Consider the following 25,055-nt stretch of genomic DNA (forward strand, 5'->3'; position numbering starts at 1 on the left):
AGTGAAATTTCCACAAGCGAGGGTCCAGGAGAGTCTGCCTTGTCCTCTGTCTCTGCATTTATTTTGTCACCTGCAAAACTAGGCTTGGCATGGCGAGCCACCAGGGAGAATGACATCATAAACATCCAGGTAGATGAGTGCTGCACTGGGAAGTGGAGCCCGAGTCTCCTCCTCCTCCTCCTCCTCCTCCTCCTCCTCCTCCTCCTCCTCCTCCTCCTCCTCCTCCTCCTCCTCCTCCTGCTCCTATCTTGCTACACATACGAGCAGAGAAGATGCACATACGCGCGCATTCACGCGCCGCATGTATGCAGACACGCACGCTCCCACGCGCACACGGAACACACGCGTGTGTCCTGCTCTACAAGCGGACATGAAAGTGTTTAGCGTCTTGCTGAGCACGCTGCACCATCACCTCAAACAGTCACTTTGTATTGCTACTCCACCGGGACGATGACATCATAGCATAGTGTCTGCTCCCTCTCCCTCGCTCGCTCGCTCGCTCTCCTCGCTCGTTTTGCACACATTGAAGTCTCTGTTAAAGGGCAGGTTTTTGCTACTGCGCTCACGAAGCGGCTCACGTTAAATGCTTTCATGTAGATATCAGTGCGTACATACAAGTGCACGCACATGCGCACGCGGGATACACACACACAAAGACAGCGATCTCTCGCATAGACAGAACACAGATGCAGACAGATACAGTATACACACACACAGATGCATGCACATTACAAGTAAACAAACAAACAGGGTAGTTGACACCACATCGTAAACCTTCTGGATTGGGGCCAAGCTGCTGTAAAGGCCATATAAACGCTTTATCCTTCTCCCCGGTTTTGTAAAGCTGTCTGCAAGACAATCTATTAATGCTCCCTGAGAGAGATGGGACTCTCAGAAAACAAGCTGAATTTAGTTTTTATGTGTACTTCAGTTGGAAAATGCGTGCCTGTGTGCCGTATCTGCGTGTGTTTGTGTTTTCATATGAGGCTGCGTGTGAGTTCAGATTAAGCAAAGAGGCTGGCAATGGAAAGACAATGTCGTGCAGAAATGAAGGCTTTTAGTTCCGATGTTGACCATCACGTTACGGTCTGCCATATGTGATGTTTCCACATGGTTCTACTGTGATGGGTGTCTTGGAGTGTTTCCAGGACAACAAAGTCAGATGTCTTTTCTTTCCAACTAAAAGCCCAAATCTCCTCGTGTACAGTATATCCACTCAAAAAAATGTGCATCTTGTATGTGTATTCCAGGGCTGGAGCCAGCATGACTTTTACAATTATACAAATTAATTTTTATTAAGGATGCACAGAGCTCTTTTTATTGCACAATTTGATGGTTTATGTTCACTCAACAATAACTTATCAAATCTATTTTTTTTTTTTTTTTTTTTAGAATTATATTTTGTTCACATAAGAAATCAAACGTCTCACTTTCATGGTGAATACCGTTTAACAAAAAACTATTAATCTGTTCCAAACCAAAAATCTTTTTTCAGTTTAGGACATTTTTGAGCTCTTCAGATGTTGTCCCCCGATGTATGAACACCAAGGCCAGAGCTGTTAAACTTTGACATAAACCTTTCAGTGTTTTGAGAGTTGAATGTAACTTTTAGCAGCTGTATTTGTTGCTAGCTTTTAAGTCCAGATGTGGACATAACTGTGATCTTCCCTGAGCTGCCAACTATGAACAAAAGACTAAAATTGCTGGAATAAAAGAAGTCTTCACTTAAAACTGCACAAGAAACACAATTTAATTCCTTATCAAATGTAAATACAGTGTTACGTTTTTCAGTTGATTAATAGAAATGATCCGAGGATGTCATTACACCCTCAAGGAATTAAAATCACAGAAGTAACCGTACTTTCAAGGCCGCTGCAACTCAGTTGTTAAGCGCTGGTTTTCTTCCATTGCAGGGATTGGTAGTTTGATTCCCATCTTGCCCTGCCAATATATAAAAGTCCCTTGCATGGCTGCTGTCGCCATTTGTTTGTGTATGAATGAGTCATAATTATGAGTCTCTTGGTCCTCTTTTTGACTCTTTATTTTATTTTTATGATTATTTTTTTTTAAATTTTATTTGTTCATTTTTCATTCAGCCACACCAGTCAGTACAGAGATGCACACTTCTCCACGCTGAGGTTGAAAAGTGCAGCGTAAAGCGCAATCTTGTCTCCTTTCATTAGCCAATTACATTCTCCTTTCAGTACTGTCAAAGTGGTTCTGGGAACACCACCTTCTTAGATAATGCTATCTAAGGAACAAATCTGTTTCCCTCACTTGCCTGATTTGTATATGTGTTTTTTATTGCTGTCTGTTTTTCCTATCTGCCTCCCTCTTTGAAGTGGTTAGGGAACACTGAGTGCTGGCGCAGAAAAAGTCACATCTAACTCTCACAGACTTTTCCTTTAAAAAAAAAAAAAAAGAGACTATGGGCTTGACAATTGTCCACTAAACAGCAGCTGACCAAACCACTGTACTGTAACTCACTGTGACCACATCACACCTTTTGGCTGCTTTTGGCTCAGTGATAACTTTAATGTACATATAGAGGAAATGTGAAGGTAGAAGTTAAAATACTCTGTCCACCATTAACAGGAACTGCTGATGTACTTATATAAATTCAATATGAATCTATGCACATGCGTCCAGCTGGAGTAACTCATCACAGTGATACTGTTACTTTTTAAGTTACTTATTTGAGGAGTGATTAACTATAATTTGTTTGTAACTTGATTAAACCCTGTTGCATCTCAGAGGATTTCATTCAAAATGACGCATAGTTGCGTTTTTTTTTTTTTTTTTTTTTTTCCTGGTCGGAAGTGTGCTGCCAGGTACTTATCTGAAAATGGAAGGAAAACTTTATTTTTGCAAACCGAATTTTGTCCGTGATAAATTGTCGCTAAAACAGTTGTGCCTATTTTAGGCAGATAAAATCTCCATGTCAAAGTAAATCATTTTCTAAATAAGAAAAGAGAAAGCTCTGAAAAGTGTTTTTCCATGAAATCTAGAATATGATAACTACTACTACAACTGCTACTGCTATAATTGTGTATTTTGTGCTAAAGGTAGAGGGGGGTGATAATATTAATAAGCATTGTTCATAAAAGTCGAAGACCTCTAGTTAGTGCCATCAAACGTTACAGTAATTTCCCCTGAGGTTGATTACTAAAGTATGAAAAATAAACAGACATTTTTAAACTGTGTGCCATTGCAGTGCCTGTGTGTGTGATTTGGTTCGCATGCCGTCCAAACATATTCAGGCTTCTAAATTGAGAGAAGAAGCTGTCAGTGGCGTTGGTCGATGTGTCTGTTGTTCTGTCTGGTTTGAATTAGCCTGAGTAGCCAGAAGCTGTTAAGATTGCTACTGGAAGAGAAACAGTCAGCTGTAAAAAGTTTTTAAGGGAGGAAAATTCTCACACATTTACACACAACTATTCTATATACTCACTTCATGCAGTCTCCTTCACTCTTCGGTCATGTAACTGTGTTACAGACAAAATCTCACATGAAAAAAGTTTCCTCCTTTTTTTAACTCATCTATTTTCCATAACTCACAATAACAAAGTGAAATCATATTTTTTAAAGCATCCATTCTTCTATCTTTTATTTCAAAGAAGGACTTTGTCTAAACGCAGTCCTGGAGCCCGTCCGAGCTGGCAATAAGTGAAAGCGAGAAAAACCCTGGACAGATCACCTGTCCATCACAGGGCTAACACTGAATGACAGACACTCATGAGTCACACATCAATCTCAAGCATATGTTTTCGGACTGCGTGAAGAAACCTGAGGATCCGGAGAAAAGTCATGCACGCACAGGGAGATGCAAACTGGAAAGTATGATCGCTTTGTTTTCAAGCTTGACAGCCATTGCAACCCTGATGCTTCATTGGTGAGTCTTGTTTTTGGTGCACTGCCATCTTTGAGTCCCTCTATAGATATTTCATGAAGCTTGTATCTGTTTTTCAGCGGGTCATTCGGGGGCAGTTAAGATCTTTACCTTAAAGCTGAAGGTTACCTTTCACCCCGATTTCAATTCATGTCCCCTCTGGAGCTGGATTTCTTTGGGGGCGTCTGTTTATTTGGCTGCATTGATTCTTTCCTCGGCTCAGTCTCACCTGCCTCTGAGCAGTCCCTTCATATTGTGTCACTCCTGCCATGTTTCACTGCAGGGGTAGTGTCTTCCAGGTGATCAACAGTGCCTGTTCGCATACTATTTGGATCCTCGCCCAGAAGGCTTTAGAAGTTGTTTTAGATCAGACAATCTTTTGTCTCCTGCTCCTAGAGACCTTTAAATCTTATTTGACCCACTCCAATTGGCCTCTCGTCTGTCTTTTTAGCAAAGCGTGGCTTGTTTTTAGCCTAAAGATTCAACGGAGGTGCTGCCGAGATGATCATCTGAGATTTTTGTGTGAATCTGTCATCTGTGATTCCAAACTTCCTCCCACTCAGGGGTTGCGAGTATAAAAATAAGCACAGATGTGATAAGTAACGTACACTGGAGATTTGATTCTTTTACTTACCGTAATTATGATTTGTCTTCCGGATCACACAAAATTATGTGTGAAGTTTACTCTTATCAGTTAAAGTACACCAATGTGTTTGATCACTTCATCCGCCAACACGTCCGACTCCATGGTCTCACGTTTCATTTTGCGCTTGTTGGGACTCGGACCTCCGTCCAGTCGTTCCCATGTGAATACAAGCAAATGAACTGTTAAGCGACACAGTGTCCAGCAGGTTATTCACACAAATGTTCCTCGTGGAATCCGATCACTTTCAAAAAACACACAAATGTGCACAATGAGCCTATTCACTCAGGCTCTTGAGGTTAGAGAAGTGGACTTGTGATCAGAGGTTTGCATGTTCGAATCCCACTGCTAATCAGTCACCGTTGTGGGCCATTCTTAAACTGTATACAATCTTTATAAAAGCAATAATATATCACACAGATAGATAAAAGAATGTGCAAAAACAGTCCAGTGGCCCTGCTACTCTGAATGGGATAGAATGGTGACGAAGACGGATGGATGTATATATTCTCATGTTTTTGAGAGCAGTTTTTTTTTTTATGTGAATTCCCTTCGGCCACAGTTTTAAAACAAGCATGTTTAAATTTATAACCAAAACCTGCACATTGCAATCTCACATATGTACCTAATACCTAAAGCCACTATATAAACACCATTACTTCCATAAAGGCTTTTTTCAAAGCCTCTCGTAATGACTTTCTCAACACTTAGTCAAGTTATTTTTCAGAAGGCTGCGCACATGCAGTGCATATGTTACTTTGCTGGAAATCCAAAATGTGAAAAGAGCTTATTTGTTTTAAAGGAATCCGATACTGTTATGTGATGAGATATAATGGGATCAAGATGAAAGATAATGGGAAGAGGGTGCAGGTTATGAAGAAAAAGATACATAATGCTAAGTGAGTCCAGCTTGTGCAACCTTAAAATTTGGCCTCCTTTTAAAAAAGATGTGCGTCATTAAAGTCAACCGAAAAGGGTGTGCTGGGTAATTGATGATGAAAACACAGGTTTGCCTTTTATTGTTCTCCAAAGGAAAAGTCAAGATGATTGAGCTTTAACAACACCGCTGTTAGATTTATTGGCAGAGCCATCAGTATATGAATTCCCGTTGCGCCGTGCTGTTTATTGGAAGATGACGAAAACATTTTTGAGGTTTGGATGATGCATTTTTGTGTCATCTCTGGAAATGTAATGGAAAGAACCAAATAACTTACAAGAATCAGAGCTTTTTAATAGAAAATTGACATAAGATGAAAGTTTTTGCTAATAGTTTGCTATTTTGAGACGGAATGTTTTGAACCATGGGAATATCCAATATTCTGCTTCCAGGACCTCATTTAACCGAACATATTTTGTGTTTCACACAGGAATCAGTGATCATCATTGCACTCTGTGATTTAGCACAAACACAGCCAAGTTTGCACACATGTTGCACTGTCTTGATACATCAAATGGAACTAATACAAAATGTGTTTTATTCACCGACAACAACACAATCCATGCAAAAACATGCGTCATTTGGAAGTCTCACTCAGGCTACAGAGGACTTAAACCTGTCTCAGTAGACTTTTATTACCACTTCTGGGATTGACTGTTGAGTCTTTTCCATGCGTGGATTTCCTCCAGGTACTCAAGAGTTTACCAAAATTCCAAAAACAAGAGCGTAATCACTTCGGTTGTTGCACTCTGTAGGCTTGCAAACTTAAGGTAGGCTGTCCTGGTTCTGTAAACCTACCCAAAACGAGAAGCTGAAAAACTGGCCTTTTTGCACGAATATACTCTAAGAGATTTACCATATATTTAGTAAAGTAATAATTGTGTAGTTACCTCTTTAGTGCCCTTTATTCTCTACTTTGATTGTTTACTCTCTGATAAACATTTCTGTGGTTAATCTTTTCTCAAAGAGAAAATTGTTACTTACAAAAAAAAAAAAAAAAAAAAAAAAAAAGAACATATGAGCTCTGCTCTGACTTAAACGACTTTCTCAGTATTGCTGCTGCACAGAAACGGAGCGAGGAGAACTCGGGGATGTCGTATAAATCCCAGGAGGTGGTTATTCCAGTCGTGAAAGATTGCCCCCCCCCCCTCTCTCTCTGTGTGTGTGTTTCTCAGAAGCTGTCACACGTCTACCAAAGTCAATCTGTTTTGAGTTAGGGCTGATTGTGCAGTTGTTGGATATCAGTTGTCTGAGTGGCATGACTTGACCTTACAAATGCTATCAGCAGTTACCTGAGCTGCTGAGTAGCCTATGTGGCTTACTGACATACAGTAAGCTAAGCCTCATCACGCTTTGTTGGGTTACACACTGATTAGAAGCCTGTTGGTGCGAGTGCTGAATTGCTGTCGCCTTTTTTTTGTGAGGTAAACATTTATAGGACATCAATCTGACACACCAGTGTTTAAATTAGAGCATTCTTAGGCATAATGTCTATTTCAGAATTGTTCTGTCTTTCTATTTGTGACACTTTTCCCCTTTTTTTTCTTCTTTATACTTTTTTTTTCCCCCCAGTCCGACTCGTCTGTGACTATAACCTGTGCGAACGGGAAGTGGAACAAACAGGTTTCATGTGAGCCGGTGGACTGCGGCCTTCCAGACAAATACCACGTTCACCCTGCCAATTTCAGCTTCCCAGACGGCACTACCTACGGCAAGAAGATCACTTTTCAGTGTCGGGAGCCGGCCCAGCTAATAGGTGAGTTGGATAGCGGAGCATGGCAGGAAAACTTTTTAGGCCTCTCTTTTCTTGTGTGGCGTCTTTTTTTTTTGAGTTGCTGATTAGAATTAAATGATCATTCTTCAACTTTCCTACTCTCCTTTTCCCAACCAGGAACAAACAACACTCTCACATGCCTTGAAGATGGCCTGTGGTCCTTCCCAGAGGCCCTCTGTGAGCTCCGCTGCCCGGCGCCGCCTCCTGTACCCAACGCCGTGCTGCAGACCAAGCGCTGCAACGAGACAGGCCTTAAAGTTGGCACGCTCTGCAAGTATAAGTGCAAGCCAGGCTATCACGTCACCAACAAACCCAAAAGGTAAAAAGAATGAACTGGAAATGGTCATTGTTTAATTATCTCGTTTCAGCAAAGTAAAGGCTTGAAATCGATTCCATTAATCATCTCCTTTCTCTAAAAGGCGAGCTTTCAAGCGCCAGTGCACAGAAGAAGGCAGCTGGCTGGAGGGGGCATGCGAGCCGGTGACTTGCGATCCTCCACCTCCCATCTTCCACGGCTCCTATCACTGCACCGACGGCTTCCGCTTCGACAGCGTCTGCAGACTCAACTGCTCTGATCCTGCCGGTAATACCGCTATCGCCGCCACAGGAGGCTCTACCCATACGGTGAGGCTGCTTCACGCTCCATGCAAGCAGGTCTGTCCATCTCTCTCCTCTCTTTCTATTCCCGCTTTACCAATGTTCTTGTCTTATTTTTCTCACAAGTAAAAACCCTCCAAAAAAGTAGTGGACTTTCTCTCTTTCTCTCTTCTTTGCTTTCTTACTGTTACCATGTCTTAATTTTAGATGTTACAGTTAGGATGAACATAATCAATGATCATTCAGCTTGCTCATGACAGCTAATAATAAACTGCATGTTTGATTAATTGAGGAGTGAGTTTTCTCCAAACACACAATGTATTATCACTGTACTTTTTACACTATCTTCATAATGCTTGTTTTTCCTTCTGTCTCCCTTAGCCCTATTCAATTTGACGCCATGCTAATTAGATTGCTATTGATTTCCAGAATAGCCCTGCCACCACAGACTTTTTGAAATGTATACACCTTTTAATCTGTTCTGCCTCTCAGGCGTTGTGGGTTGGATGCCTGATAAAAATTGGATTGTATTTCCCCGTCTGCTATGGGAAGCCATCTCAGTGTTGCTGGCTCTATTGTGTGTGTGTGTGTGTGTGTATGTGTGTGTGCGCCTGTGTGTGTATAACTATTTATCGGTCAATACATGTGTTGTTTTCAGGGGGCGGGACCCAATGCGATCCGCTGCAGAAAGGATGGAAACTGGACAGGGTCATTCCGCCTGTGCCCGAACAGTAGAGGCCAGTGCTCTTTACCTCAAAACCTCCATTTCAGCCTGCAGTACTCATGCAAGCGAGGACACGGCATAGGTTTGTAAGCACAAACCCGCTTTTAGACAGCAACAATTTATTTTATGACTCCTGACATCATCTGTTGTTGTTCATATTACTCACAGCCGCCTTTGTTACTCATTTTGTTATTCATCAACGTCCGCATTACTCACACCATTTCAGTTTGGACTGTTTGCTCTTAATGAACATCAACAGAAGTCACATTTGTGTACCTTTGAGTTACTAATGAGTTCACAACTTCCTGATTTATAGTATTCGTGCCATGGCTGTGCTTTATGCGTTCTTTCATTGTTTTGGAAATGTTTGTCACGCTCACAGGTGAGGAGTGCGAGCTGACATGCAGGGAGGGTAACAATGACGTGGTGATCCTCCCTAGCAACATGACGGTAGATCGTGTGCTCAGAGAGCACTGGAGGAACCCGCATAAAGTCAAAGTAAGTCCGTGCATGCGTCCGAGTCCGCCTCACAGCCCTGACAGACGCACTTCACAAACTTCTGCCATCCACAACTCTCATGCAAGGAATTTCACATCGAGCGCCTACATCCTGACTCTGTTCCCCACAATACAAAATACCAGCCTGTGACTGTCTTTGGTGCCCATCGCCGTACAAATATTTGTCAGGAAGCATGGCAACCCTTTAAACGCTTTATTCTATTCTTGACAGCCACTATGAAAACATGCTGCCTCCTTCTTTCCTCCCACTCCGAAATATGACTTGACAACTACCTCTGAGGACGAGCAACAGCATGTAAAAAAATACTTTGGGAATTATGCATTGTCGCTACACCGATGAGTCGGTAATGTAATCATTGTGTTTGCTGCCGTAATTCACTCTCAAAACAATGCATTTTCACATAATTCCCACATGACTTGTAAACAGTATTATGAACTCGCTAGTCATCAGCAGTAACCTTAAGTTTTCAAACAAAGCATTTCAAAATCTGTTCGAATCACATTTTAAACTTAAGGCTCATCGCATCTCATATTGCATTGTTATCGCAAATCTTTGGAAGGTAATGCTGATGCTATCAGGAACATCACAATATGACACACCCTAAAACCAGAGGTCAGAGGTTATGATGAGGAAGGTCACTTAACACACAGCTGTACATTTTGTCCCTGAGGAGGTGCAAGTCACAGCCGCTGTGTCATTTGAGAGTTTTATGAAGCTTGTTCTGTGGGGTCAGGTGGTTTGTGTAGTCATGTGGGGCTGCTGCATGAAGACAGTACTAGACTGTACCCAATCTTCTAATTTTACTCTTCCCCCCTCTGACTTGATCAATGCCACTAATGTGCAATTTGTTTTGAGGATTTTTTTTGTCATCTTAATGCCCTTTTAGCTGTGCAGTCGGAGAAAGAGCTTACCAAATGACATCGAGTTTGGTAACAAGAGCAGGAGAAATGAGAAGCCACAGCTGAGTAAAGGAACACATCGTATTTCTGACTGTATTTTTCACTTTTTTTTTCTTTTTTTCCCAACCTTACAACATTTGTTTCCTTGTTTCATAGTCACACTGAGTCAGCAACTTTTTGCACTGGATGTCAGAGGAGAGGAGTGGGACGGGCCTTATGTATATGAAATGATCTGTTTTTCATGGATTATTTGTGTAATTGATATGATTTGGACTCCGTGGTAATTTGAAACTTTAGGCGATGCTGCTGGGGGGCAGTGGGTTGCATGAAAGAAGTCTGTGAAGCAGTGGTGGATGAGAGGGGGTTTTAAAAGCAGTAGCTGTAACTTTTTACAGCTATGTGTGTTTTACTCATTGCTACCTGCAGATAACTGCAGATATTGTTGCTTGTGATGAATATTGGCACTTCATTACAGTTCCAAGTTTCCAATTACATTTTAATCGTCTCATTCAGTCAGGATGCATTCATACTGCACACAAGCTGGATTGTTGTCGTGTTACTGTGACACATGAGCTAAGCTGTCAGCGCTGTGTGGGTCAGCCCGATGATTGATTCACTCATTAAGTTAAGCTGAATTCACATCAGTTTGTTGGAGGGAGATGCTCGATAACGGGAATGTTAAATGGATAAATGGCTCATAAAGTAACAGGAAGAACAAAGAAACTAAACATCTGAGATGAATGATAATGCCAATCTATTTTAAAAAATATAAGCCGAAGGAAGTAATTGCACAAATATTCCCCTGCTTCAGGTTAGTATTTAGTACATGCACTTTTGGCTGAGTTTGTGCAGATGTGTTTCAATCATGCTGACACGTCTGGTGGATGAACTCTTTCTTTCTTGCAACCCATCTCAATCTCTGTCAGGTTCCTCAGCTGTTGGTTTTTGGGTTCTGCCTCAGATTATTATTTAGATTGAGGCCTGAGCTTTGTCTTCAAACCATTTCTATGTAGCTTTTGCTGTATGCTGGTGGTTTTTTTTGGAAAATAAATATTGCTCCAAGTTGTAGATGTTGTTCAGGCTGAGTCAGTCTTTAGCATGATGCTGCCACCATTCTCACTACTGGAGATAATTTGTTCATGATAAAGAGTTTGCCAAACACAACATCTCATTTGATGGTTTAAAAGCTGAATTTTCAGCTCAGACCTAAAAACCACCACCACTTTCCCTCTTGCTAGGTCAACCCGCTTAACGGCCAAACATCTTCTGTTACCAAATGATGGATTTAACTGCTGTAGTTTCCTTAAGTAGTTAATTTATCCTCATGTTGCCACTTTAACAGAAATACTCATAAACCCAAGGTGGGGCCTGACAGACACAGGTGTTTTTGTATCTACAAGTACTTGACACACATCTACTGTACTTAGCTGATCTCCATTTCACCAGCTGTGACACTGCTGGTATCAACTCACCGGACTCCTGGTGAATTAGGTCAGTCACTTCAAAGTGAAACACTTACTCCAGACTTCAGTAGTTGGTATAAATGTGTTTTTACTGTGATATTAAAGCTTTTTTTCTTCCAAATGTTGCTGTGAGACAGACTGAGTGAGTTGAGTAGTAATGAGGCTCAACTCCTCCTGCAAACAGGACTTAAGTGAAATAACAATCACTCTGGAGCTAGCAAATTGCGTGCAAGTCACATAATTCACAACGATCAGTTTTTTGCTGACTCAGCAAAAGTAATAAAGTACATTCAGGAGTATTTTTTTTTCCTGGGTTGCTTATTTTAAATTGGCCCATTACTGAAACACTTTCAGTTTTTTTTCAATATAGTGTAAAGCATTACATCCATCACAGTGACGTCTAAAGGATCCTTGATTGTCGAACATGAGATTGTTTGTTTAATAGTCCTCCCAGATAAAAAGCCCAGCAGGAAAGGTGATAATGCCAAAGAGGTAAGCGAGACAGACACATACAGCGGAGTCATAAAATATGCACAGGGCTGTCACCAAATGGTATGAAGAGACAAGAGCAGGAGGAACCTGCAGTGGTGGGAAAAAAGTCAGTCCTGACAATGGCTGACAGTTGTATTAACATCAGGATTCTGTAAGGGGGAATCGACATCAGTAAACTTTTGAACTGTCCCTGGAGGATGAGATTCTTCATATGGTATCTAAAAGAGAATTCATGTTCCTCAATGTACTTTTTGCTTCTTCTGCGCTGATCTGGAGGTCAACCGTGCCCACCTTAATAAGTAATGTTGATTTATTGCCTTTAAACTGGTCTTATTTTGGTTCTTACTGTGACCCACTTAGATTTCTTTCCTGCTTTCTTACATCCACCTCCTCCTTTTCTTTTCCTTGTCTCTCTATCTCTGATGATTCTGTGCCCCCAGCACCCTCCTCCCCCTTTATCAGCAAAATTACCCTGTCGGGCTTGCTGCGGAATTAGTCATTTTCCATATGACATGACCTCGTCTGTGGTGGCGCTGAGATAGGGATCTATTTTTACGTGGTATCAGTGCCCCGGGGAGGCTTCGGAGGGTGAGGATCCCATACGTAGTGAGGGGTGAGGCCAGGCCACAATCATGGATTATCATGATTTACGGCCTTGCTGTGAGAGGGGAAAAGAGAGAGAGACAGAGAAAGAAAGAGAGAGAGAGAGGAGGAGACTTTCTGGATGACATCATCACAGCAGCGCATGTAAAAAAAAAAAAAAAAAAAGGATAAAAGTACAGCAGTTGCAAAAAGTCGTACCAATGATGTAATTGCAAAGCAAAATAATGCGCTAACTCCTCGACAAGCTACTCTAACTCATCTGCGCTGAACACGTGTGTGCAACGTGCTACAAACTTCATGCATGCATGTTTTCTGCTTTGCGGCGCCACATCACGATATTAAAGCCATAGGACGTAGAGCGGCTTTGAATTGTCCTTTTATTCCATAGTTGTTTTTCTCTCCACCTTCAGGCCCAGCCGTTGCTTTTGCATTGATTTGCTGACAGCACTGAAATGAAAAATACCTTACTTTGCAGCAACAAAAACAAAAACCATGTGAATTTTCTGAGGTACTGGAGCACAGCTGGCCTGAGAAATGGCCGATCTAAGGTCGACCAGTCTTTTGCAGTGGACGCCCTTTTGATCATGCTACTTATTCATTTAACACCAGGGTAATTAATTTAGCGAAATCTCTCAACCGTATATGACAGGTGCAATCATATGCAGTGTAGCCAATGCCTGGCAAACTCGGGATGAACAGAAATATTGTCCTATAGCTACATGCAGCGTGCACATACACGATAGTCATTGCACTTAAGGGTGGACCGAGCAGGTCACTTTTCCTGTGCGCCAATGTTTTCTGCAGAATTTCACTGAAGTTCGCAGTGGGAGAACAGGATGGGATTCCACACATACTGCAAAGATATCTGAGAAGTTTCTCTCTCTTGCTCTCTCTTTCTCTGTTGCTCACTCCCAGGTTTTTAAACTCCCTGTATATATGAAGTCTTTTCAGAATCAATTTATTCAGCTTTGTTCTGAAGTGGAAAAAGTTCAATGTAAATCAAAGATGGCTTCCCCAATAAAGCTCCCATGAGTAGCATATGAGCCTTTTTGATAACTTATTCTTATGGGTGTGCCTGTGGGCAGCAAAAAAGGTCCCAGTGAGTTTAGTTAGGGTTCGGATTTTCTAGACTGAAATCCAGGTGAAAAGAACAAAGTCTCGGCGAAAGTAACTTCAACTTTCACCTAAAACAGGGTTGTCCAAACTAGAGCGAGCAGGCCAACAGTGGCTTTTGATCCATTTCTAAGTGGCTCACAGCAATTATCAAGTGTTACATCTCATTACTACAAGTAGTTTTAATAGTAGTCCACAGTACAGTATCCCACCTGTGGATAATAGCACATCCATAACTATGCGTGTGGTTCTAAGTCAGAACCAGTGATTTAAGAGAAAGATGATTTATAGACATTTCTTAGTGGCTTAAACTTGTAATTCTCTAATCATCTTCCAGAATATAATCTGCACAATGGGGCTGAAATGGTATCCACACCCAGAGCTGCTGCACTGCATCAAAGGATGTGAGGTAAGTCCTCAATTAGATCGTGATTGACATTTTATTTTATATTTCAGGACCAATGGCCTCAGCTTTCACGCAATACTTTAATAAACTTATCCACTGACCCTGCTTGACCTGAGATGCATAAAATATGGAATATAAAGTTTTATTAGCTTGCCAATGGAATAGACAGACATTGAACTAGCAGATGCCGCACAAGTGAAACGTTCAGACCATGAGGAATGATCTCTTGTAAGAATATCTCATTTCATTTAATTCTGAACAGTGTCAGATCAGGTTTTGATCAGCAGCTGGCTCTTCTAAAGCCTCCTGATATTATTTTAACACATTACCAAGGAAGTAACGCCACACAGATGCTTTTTTTTCTTTCTTTCTTTCTTTTCTGATTCTTATTGCTGTAAATATGGCAGAATCTGTTAAGAAAAAAGGAAAGAAAAGAAAAACATTCACAGACACACACACACACACACACACACACACACACACACACACACACACACACACACACACACACACACACACACACACACACACACACAACCACTATTTGGGTGTCTCCCATCAGGCTAATAGATGTGGCTCATTAAAGCTTATTAACTTAATTTAATCTGATGTAATTACTGATGTATTACCTCCCTCAGTAATTGCTGCACATGATCACGTCGTGCTAAATCTGTCCTTCCTCTACATGTAAATGCAACACGTGAAAGAATTCCACTCCACTTCATGAAGGGATGATATCATCTACTCGGTTTAGGCCAACTGGATAACCTGATTGGTAATCCAAGCGCAGTGGGAGGGGCCAGCCCAATAAATCACCTTACTGGAGCATTTTGTGCAGTGAATAGTTTATGGTATCCTCACTTTGATTTACGGCTCTGGCGGACTGAGGGCTTGAAAAGTCGCATTGAAAAATGAGGAAAATTTAATGTATCAGATTCATCAGCAAAATTATCCACGGACTTCTGACGGCCTTGAAGTGCTCAAGAGAAAACTGGAGCAAAAAAGACTTCCGGCATCTTCTGGGTAGCAATTGAGAAGGTGGCACTTTCTCGGCTCAGTGTTTTTTCTAATTGCTGGGCTCTCTTTGCTTCGGTACAGCCATTCATGGGAGACAACTACTGTGATTCAGTCAACAACAGAGCCTTCTGCAACTACGATGGAGGAGACTGCTGCCAGTCCACTGTCAAGACCAAGAAGGTTAGTGCCATTCTTTTACTACAAAAAAATGAGGTTTGAAGTCATCACATTGGTAAATGTAGAGGTAGGAATACATCGCTACTCTGATATGTGAGGATTGTTTTTCTTTTTACCTGTGTTGAACTCACTTGGACACTTTATTGAACTCTGGATTTTCCAAATATTACCTTTTGAGGTATGTAGGATGGAGATGAGAACACAATAACTACTGAAGACGCCCGTATCTTACTTCTTGGAACATCTCTAAACACCTTCTTTCGCTCTTTGTCTTAAATCCAACCTCAGATTACTGGTAGACAGATCATTGATCCCACATCCAAGAGAGTGGGAGTTTTAAGCCTCGTCTTTTTCATCTTGAGGTATTTTGTTTCCCAGTGTTTCCCTATGTTAATACAATTATGCAAAATGTGAGTAATAATTTGAATCCAATCATTTTGGGTCTGGCTGGATAATAGGGGAATTTACATCAGTTATCCAAATTTGGATAATAATTATGAGGGGGGAAAAAAAAAAAACTGTTCAGCTGCTTTGGCATGAAGATGTACATGTCAAAAAGTTTTCTCATTCTATTGGTATTGCTTCTCTGAATCCAGGGAGGTGTTTCGTCTGGCTCAGGTCAGCCAGCTGCTGGCTACAGGTCTGATTGGAAGTGTATCGCAGCATCTGCTTCTTTGGCCTGGTCTGTTTCTGTGAATCTGGCGAGGGACTTTAGTTGTACTCCTGAAATATCCATCTGGCTGGCTGGATTTATATTATAGTCTACACATCTCACTGGCTATGTCAGTGTGTCTAACTGGATTGGCCTCTTCATTTCCTTTATGGTGGAAAAAAAAAAAGACATACAAAGTAATTCTTGACTATGCAGACATCTGTCTTTGTACAATCAATGTTTTTAGTCTTGGGACCAGTCCACCTTCGCTGAGTATAATTATGATTATTTTTCTCTTAGGTCCTAAGCCATGTGGATGACAATATTCCCCCTTTTTCTGAATCAGTCATGGCACAGAGCAGTGCTCTCGTAACATGGAACTGTGGTTCCCAGCCTTTCTGCCCCAGAACTCCACAGATTGCCTCTGAGTACCAATCCAATAAATCTCACATTTTCAACGCCAAACCCGCATGTATACACCCACTCTCACAAATGTAAGAAAAGAAGGGGGTTTCAGTGTAAAAGCAGGTTCCCAGGTCTGCCTACATTCATTTTTAAGAACTTCAGAGCAGGCATGATGTCCACGAACATTCATTTATTATTGGTGGAAAAGGTCTTCTCCTGATGTCAAGGTTGGGGGTTCGATATCAGTTGCACCCTGTCTTTGTGTGGAAATGTCCTTGAGCAAGACACTCAAGCTCCTAACTGTGTGCAAACGTTTTCCTTGGCAGCCACCAACATCTGTATGTGAGTATGTGTCTGTGTGATAGTGCAAGCAAAGGGATAAGTGTTACAGACCATGTAAACCAGACTGCACAAGCAGTGAAATGTGGTAGTAAAGCCTATTCAGTTATCAAAAATGTCTGTATATCTTGAAAAATAACTTGTTTCAGGAAATGCTCAAGAGGTCAAACAGCTGGTCTTCATTTATTTTGCTGCAATCGGCTGCTCAGATACGAACACACTTAATCTGTCTCCTACTACACGGAGGGCCAGAGGCCCATGATTTGCTTTTGTGCTTCATTCATACGTTTACTGTCAGAGAGATGCTGGTATATCTAAGCTGAACAGCAATGGAAAGTCAGAGAGTAACCCTCTGGGAAGTGACCTCACTTCTCGAGTGGGCTTGCTGATCTTGATTGACGCTATCTCATCTCCACATCTTCTGACCTCAATCTAGTGCAGGGGCCGAGCCAGAACTTGCATAATTCACTTTTACTGACAGACCCCAGGAGGAGGATGGACTCCATTAGGCACCAGCAGAAAGACGAGGGTGAACTGGGTGAGAAGAGGGGCTGTCACAGATCAAGGCGGAACCCGAAAAACAGACTCATAAGATTAATATACCTCAAAGAGTTTATTGAGGAACCAAGGGCAAAAGTATCTGAAAGGTAGTCCTACAAAGTCCAGAAACATAAAATGTCTAAACACGAGAGATCTCAAGGGAATACAAGGAAGTTTAGGGATTTTGTGACTCAAAGGTACAATGGCGATCTGATGCATTAGGGGAAGGGGTTCATGTACAGTGAGGAAGGGGAAGACTCAGGTGAGATGCATGGACATCATGAGACACAGAGAGAGGGGGCAGACAGAAGGGATCAAGACAGATGAGCGTTAAAATAAAACACAGGAGGAGGCCAGACAGGGGCAAGACGGTGAGAGTCGGTTGGAAATCAGAAGAAGGTAGACTCTAAACACTTCATGTTGGAAAGTAAAGTAACAAATCGAGCCATTTAAAATGAGATGTGTTTTGAGGATCATTTTATTTTACTTCCCAATTGAGAAGCCTAAAATAGGAAAAAATAAAAGAAAGAGAAGAAAAATCTGTTTTTACTCGAAAAGTACATTTTAAATTCAACTAACCTCACATGTTATGTTTCCTTGATCTTCAGTGTACACGTTTTCCAGGAGAATAAATGGTCTTGTGTTTTTCTTGGAGAAAAATAATCAGGAGCCTAAAGGGGAAACTATTTTACTCCGTGTTTTTATAGTTTCTACGTTGTGGGCTCTATCTTTACATTTTTATGTTTCATCACTCAACAAAACCTTCTCCCAGACCTTGATTTACTCCTTATTTTAGCTTTCACAAACTCCAAGCTTTTCTTACTGTTATATCAGGATTTTGCATCCAGTGTTTCTCGATGACTGATAACATTGATATTCTGACAGAGTTAAAATGCAAATATAAACACAAACCAAACTTGGGGTGTTGGGCTACAATCCAAATCCTCAATATCTCTTGATTTAGGTGCACTGTGCTGGTCTATATTCTTTACTACTGCCTACATGTGTGGCCCCTTTAAAGCTACAGTGAAAGTTTGTTTATTTAGACTCTTTCCCCTGATGGGGCTCAGCCTGCCAGCTGTGGTTAATCAAATATGGACACACCTCTCTTCTAAGCTATTTGCTGAAGTTATTTCGTACTTATATACAGAGGGCAATTTGCTGGCTTACATATTTTTTTTTTTAATCAAAGGGTAGCGATAAAAATCTGTCTTTCTCACACAGTGATTGAAGATACCTCACCAGCAGACCGGACGAAACGCATTAAATGCTTGTATTTAGAAATCCAAATTAATCCGGGCTTTCGAGGATCCAGAGTGAAACTATTATGAAGCTATTAACTCTAAAATCACTAGCAGCATTATTTGTGTCATGCTGTGATTTTGCAGTATAGTTAGTGGATTAACTGGAGAAAACCCAATGCACACAGGGAGAACATGCAGGGAGACTGTCTGCACGTTTGGACCGAAACCTATGAAATGTTCGCTATGGGGAAGCAACAATTGGACTATCTATTTATATTCATTCATAGTATTTCTGGAAATTTAAGTGGACATTCCGGTTATTTAAGAGAATTCGGTTGCTTAACAATATAATTAAGTTTATTCATTTATCGGTTATTTAGGGGGAAATTTTGGGCCAAGACCCTAGCATAGAATGTTATTCCCAACATTCCTGAAAACCATGATTTGGTTTATCAGCTGCCAGAAGCAGGCGATTAAGGAACAATCCTGCGTGTGGCTGAAAAACAAAAACAAAAAAAAGGAAACGCAAAAGAATTAAGGTGAGATATGAAATTGATAAGAGACCAAATCTAAACCAGATGTTTTAACCCTCAAACAAACAGGACTGGAATATAAGGTGTCAAAAAAATAAAGAGTTTAAAGCCACTTCACTAAAATAAACATGGCCACATAATAAATGCATATCATTGGAGTTTTATGAGTTGTGAACCTCAGTATGCATTTAATAAGAAAAGGTCAGGCCAATCAGTGACCTGTTGTATTCAATTCACTTAACTGACACGTTCGTGTTTTAATTTCATTTATAGGGGTTTTTAAAATGAATGCATTAAAAATAAATAATTTAACCAAATCTGTATCCATTACAGTATCCACACCAAAGCATTGTTAAATAATATTGTAAATAGTCTTTAAAGTATTGCTCAGTTGATGCTGTTTGCGATCACATGTTTAATGCTAATGTCATTGTTTTTTATCATATTTATTCAAGATTTTCAAAAAACTACTTCAGAAGAAAATGTCTTTAGTACTACCAAGAGAATCATTTTTAGATTGTACTCCACATGTCAGTCCCCTCCACTCTTCTTTAATTCCATTATATTTTATTGGTTGGTTTTGTGACTTCAGCTACGATGAATGAAGTTGTTTATCATCTCTTTTCCTCTTTGCAGCCCTTGTTTGATAATTCCAGTCAGGTCAGAAACAAGATAATATGCACATGATTTTGATTTTGCTCAAACTAAATAAATGCATGTCAGGTGACCCCGAGATGGTGATGCATGAAAACTTCTAAAAACAAACATCACAAGAACAAGACAAAAAGACACAATATATGACAAAGAGGATCTGTAACTCATTACCGCTCTGAGCCGCTGAGCTGAGTAACTCACTGGCCGGGTGATGAAAACAGGGAGTGTTTTTCCTCTTTGGTGGGAAATCTGTTTTTGTCCAGACCACAAGTGAAGCCTTTGTCCCAAACACTTTCAATCGTTTTCTCCTCTCGTTGTCACAGATTTTGTTGTCACTGTTTCATATCCTATGTTGTATTCAGCTGAAACATAACGTATTACTTGTCTGATGAATTTTATAGCAATTACAAAGAGAACTGATATTTAAATTTTTGATAGATGTTTATGTATTGTTTTAGTATATATTGTCTAATTCTTAATAATTACTTTCACAATTAGAAAAAATTGAATTTATGTGATGAAGAAATAGCTCAGATATCTCTAGCATGTGATCACATCCTTGTGCGTAATAATGGTATCACATAAAAAAAAAAAATCCCATAATATAGTTAAGTTAATTTTCATTCACATTCTTATTGAACTTATTACCCTAGTGCATATTCCAAATATCAATAAACTATTACAAATAGTGATGATGATGATGGTATTTTATCTCAGCTATTGTCTTGCTTTTCGTTCGTTCGGTAAAGTGTATGACTGCCTACTTTTGTTTCACATGTGCAGTGCAGAGACTAAAAATGACCAAAATAGCAAATGGACTGAAAGCCAATAATTTGATCTGACTTTGTGAATTCAGCTGTAATGTCCCAGTAACCTAATAGTAATACAGCTTCGTGCACATTTTTAAACCAGTTCAATAAAGAAAAACGATCAAGTGTAAAACACCGAACATTCATTTCAGTTTTTGTAACTATAAAATCAACTCCAGTACTTTCTAAGGAATCAAACTTTTACAGTTACTGATGAACTGAATAAGATCACCTCCTCTATTACCATAGTTAAAAAAAAAAAGACAGAAGAAAGCTAACCTTGTGTAAAACAATATTGTAATCTTACAAGATACAACAGTACGATACAGCATTGCACTCCCTTCCCTCCCTCGTGCACACTGTCCTTCGTGGCTTCGATATCATTAAGACTTTCCCCCGTGCACCCAGTCACAACCTCTCCCCCCGTCCCTCCGTTCTTCTCACAGCCTCATCCAAACAGTGCAGCAACAGACACAACAGTCACCACTTGTTATTCCCACTTCTGGTCACTCATGAATCTTGCTCAGTGTTGTTGTCCTCACTGAGCTGTGACACACAGCCCATGAGAACAATGGCCTCTTCCATGAAACCACACACAAACAAACCCTCTCATCTTTTATCATTAAAGTGATTTGAAAAAAACAGGGCAAAGTGACATTTCAGATCAGACTGTTCTCTTTCATTAGCAGAATCTATAATTTATATATTCCACTCTAATTAAAGACCCAGAGAAGAAAAAATCTCAGCTCTATATGTTTACAGTTACCCCAGACCAAATGTTTGTAGTGCCATTATGCATTTAGCCCTCTAAATACAACATGATGAAAACATGAGCTCGCTCTTGTTTGAGTGACGTCTTACACTGTTTATTGTTTTCCAACATCAGCCGCTCGCATTCAAAATGATTAAAAATTTGATGTGAATATTAAGAGAGTTTAGAATTTGATTCTTTTTTTTTTTCTTCCAGATGCAAAATTTTTTCGCCATTTAGCTGTTTCAAATACACTAGAAAATATTGCAGGAATTACTTTGTTTTTCTTCAGTGAAGGTTTCCAGACCTGTTCTGTTTTTCCTCTTTCCCTTCTCCGTGTCAGTCCTGAATTTCATCCTGATAAGGACTGGATTTCAAATGGAGCATTTCTAAAAGAAAACACTTGTTCATTCACCCCTTTGCAATTAATGATCTCATAATTACTTTTTTCCTTTTTAATTGGGAACTTTAGTAGCCATGTGCTTCATGAAATGATTAAACCAAGACAAACTAACCATCTGAAACTGAAGACAACAAAACAGCAACACATACTTACAATACTGTTAAATATGTGACAGCTGAGAGCTTTATCTACAAAATAATTGCATGTTGAAAAACAATAATGCAATTTACAATATTTCAAACAGTTTATGGTGTAAATGATGGCATCTGGAAGTGCAGATCAATAGAATATAATACAAAAAATAAAAGCTCATCAGTCCCCCATGCTGATGGCAGCTCGGTTGGGATGAAGGCCCGGTACATCCTGGACTTTTAACGGAAATCAGACAGGTCTAAAGACACTACACCACTAAACATGGAGAAAAACGTATTGTCATTGAGGTGGGAGTGCACCAGTCAATCAATCAATCAATTAAAATAAAGTTTTGATAAAATTACACTCCCTCAAAAGCTTTCGGCAAGAGAAATGTTTAAAGCCAGACGGCGGAGAGCGTGTCTCGTTTCAGGAGGCGCAGACCTCCATAATTTGGGATCTCTGACTGCTGTCATCTCATGTTTTGCTAGAGATTTGCGTATTAAGGAGTTCTGGATGACTTGCCGCGTATTGTTCCACCCCAGGAACTTTAAAGGTGCAAGAACTGGCTGCACATAAGGTCACCACAGGATTTCCCCCTAATAGTTGCAAGCTGTTGGCTGGATTTGGAAAGGCAGGGAGGAGAGGAAGCGCGGGTACAGAGGCTGCCTTTCTGAGGGTTCCCTACGTAAGTCCCTTTCTGTTGCCCCCCCATCTCGTTTGAAAGGAATTCCTTTCTTGGATGTAGATAGCCGCTCTTAAGCAACCTTTTTTTTTTTTTGTTTTAAATGAATGTGCCTGTATGTTTTTCTGAGTTGAGTTCTTGGGTAAATGCTTAGATCCTTCCCAGTCCCTCGCTCCCTGTTTACAGCCCACAGTTTGGCAAAAGTATGCCTAATACGTGACTCCGTACGTGTCGTGATTGATGTTTGTGATACCACAGCAGACCGCGGACCTTTCTGTCTGTGCCGGAGACTCACGTAGACAACGCTCTTTGTTCCCATTTTGAAACGTGTTGCCGGATTTACCAGACTTCGCCGTTGGATCTCGTTCAAAATGCATAAATATAAACCCTATATTGGGTTTATCAGCTGTGACCAGCGTTTTACTATCTGGCCGACCATGTTCTGCATCAAATATTCACTTAACTCACATAACTGGAGGCAGAAAACCATGCACCATCAACAGATCTTTATATTTTAAATGTCTGAAGGCAATTAGGTAGGCTGTATTTCTCAGTGCCAAGGCTCTGCCAGGACAATTAAAGGGGGAGGAAGGGGCAAAGGCACAGATAGGAGCAGTTGCCTGGGCATAAAGAAGAAATGACTCTTAGTGCATTAAGAAAAGCTTTTTTGCTTTCTTGATTGCTACATCTTTTGTCAGGTCACTGGCCAGTTTATAGAAAATCAATAAAAGAGCAGCGTGGTGCCACGGCTTCCTTTAATCTCTATTTTTATGTTTATCTTCATGAGGGCTTTAGACTGGAATGGCCGAAACGCATCAGAGAGAAAGGGGAAGCACATTGTGGAAGGAGCGGGGCTTTTCCACGCAGATGAGCAGTAGTTACACACCAGGAGGACACACTCCCTGCCGTTTTTAAGGGCTTCCACTGAGCTTGCACGCATTTTGCTAAACTTAGTCATGTGTGCATTTTCTTTCAAAATAGTTCCTTCTCTTTCCCGACATGATCTGTTAAAAGTTGACTTTCCATCTCTCTCTTTTTTTTTTATTTTTTTTTATTTTTTTTACATTTCTCTCATTCAAGTTTTGTATTTGTTGTATTTTAAAAGGTTTTGCTCACAAAGTTTTATTTTCTTCTTTAAAGTTACTTTAGGTCTTGCAATATCCATATGGAATATCTAGAGAAATATGAGTTATACTGTAAATGCTCATCAGTAATATATTATAAATGATGACAGATGTAAAACTATTTATATACTGTTGATGTTTGGCAGGTTCACATAACCTGTCAGTATCTGTATATATAGTGATTTAAATACAAATAATATAGTTCATTTTATACTTTCTTGCACAATACTTTAAATAGACTTCATAGAAAACTTACAGCAGTTTGACAGTTTTAAAATGTTCATAGCTCATCTTTTCAAGATTGTGCAAAATTTTTATTCATCTCAAAGGAAAGACTCCAACCAACAGCTGAAAGGACTCAGTTCCTGTTTTTATTTTGTTAAAAATCCTGAGTTACAGTAGGCATCGATGTGTCCCATTAATCAGACCTGCAACACAATTCCAATTCATCCCAGGAAAGTTGTATTTTACAAACTTTTTTTTAAAAAAATCTGCGCCGTAGGGAGGAAGTGAACAAAGTAACAGACAGATTGATGCCCCTCACCTCAGGTACAGCTTCTGATGCTGGTGTTTCAGTGCCTTTGTGTCGCATGTTAAGCAGCTTCCAGCCTCCTGTTCTTGGGTTGCCAAAAGCTGCTGTCATCAGTGAAGTTACTCTTTCACTGAACTCTTGTTAACTGGAGAATGTGCAGCTCAATAATCCTAAATCTAACTAAATAGTATCCTAAAGATGTCCAACTATAAGCAACATCAGCATCGGGCCACGTGCACCGTGCCTGGGATGCATTAGCAGTTTGCTCCTTCAGCTGTTTTTTATTAGCACCACTTACTTTTCTGGCCCTGGTCCAACTTTTAGGATATGTTGTTGCAAACCAAACTCACAATGAGCTAATACTTTTCTGAAAATCCGTAAGCTGTCTTCCTTTTCCACAGAGTGTGTGAAGCATGGCCCCCGTTCTTGTTTACACTTTACACACTGTCCCAAACGTTTTGGAGCCGGGGTTGTGTTACATGCTAATGAAACGTGTGGGCCAGTTTCCCTTTCCACAGCCGTGTGCCCCTTGTACCACCTTCTTTCCTTTAAGCACCGGTTTACACGCACACACTGCTCACACAGAAGTACAGAGGGGAACGCTGTGTTATTTTGACCTGTTCCTGAGATGGAAGGATGGGGCTCTGACAAGGTCTGCGTTCTTCAGAAGGGCTTTCATGTTGCTGTTAGTGGGTGTCCTTGCTCAGCCCTCCTCTGGCCTTGGGACATGGGGCAGCATGAGGGCCCCAAGGCCCACAAGGCCCAGTCAGTCCTGTTTCCCAGCCACCCTGAGAGAACCTTAAGTCAAGGCCAGATGTGGCAGCTGGCCCAGTCACCCTAGGGGTCAAGGTCAAAGGAAACCATGTCAAATTTGCCACCCACCATCATTCTCTAGATAGAGAGATAAACAGAAGTGGCCTTGAATGGGAAGTGGAGTGCGCGAGAGAAGTGGGCGCTATAGAGGGGAGAGTGTGCTGTGAAAAGAGGGGATCAATAAAGCAA

The 25,055-nt window shown here is 40.6% G+C and overlaps 1 protein-coding gene across 2 annotated transcripts in view; it reads left to right on the top strand.

Annotated features, from left to right (window-relative positions):
• pappaa (pregnancy-associated plasma protein A, pappalysin 1a) overlaps positions 1-25,055 on the top strand; it is a 92,287-nt gene that overhangs the window by 58,122 nt on the left and 9,110 nt on the right. The window contains exons 15-21 of one of the 2 annotated variants that reach the window (XM_030084476.1): positions 7,039-7,222; positions 7,358-7,559; positions 7,660-7,894; positions 8,496-8,643; positions 8,944-9,059; positions 13,988-14,059; positions 15,155-15,253. In XM_030084476.1, coding sequence (XP_029940336.1) covers positions 7,039-7,222; positions 7,358-7,559; positions 7,660-7,894; positions 8,496-8,643; positions 8,944-9,059; positions 13,988-14,059; positions 15,155-15,253 — 1,056 coding nt within the window. The remainder of the gene's footprint in view (positions 1-7,038; positions 7,223-7,357; positions 7,560-7,659; positions 7,895-8,495; positions 8,644-8,943; positions 9,060-13,987; positions 14,060-15,154; positions 15,254-25,055) is intronic. The other variant, XM_030084477.1, reaches the window with a different exon arrangement.

The sequence above is a fragment of the Salarias fasciatus genome, assembly GCF_902148845.1.
Source record: "Salarias fasciatus chromosome 7 unlocalized genomic scaffold, fSalaFa1.1 super_scaffold_4, whole genome shotgun sequence".
Classification (NCBI taxonomy): domain Eukaryota; kingdom Metazoa; phylum Chordata; class Actinopteri; order Blenniiformes; family Blenniidae; genus Salarias; species Salarias fasciatus.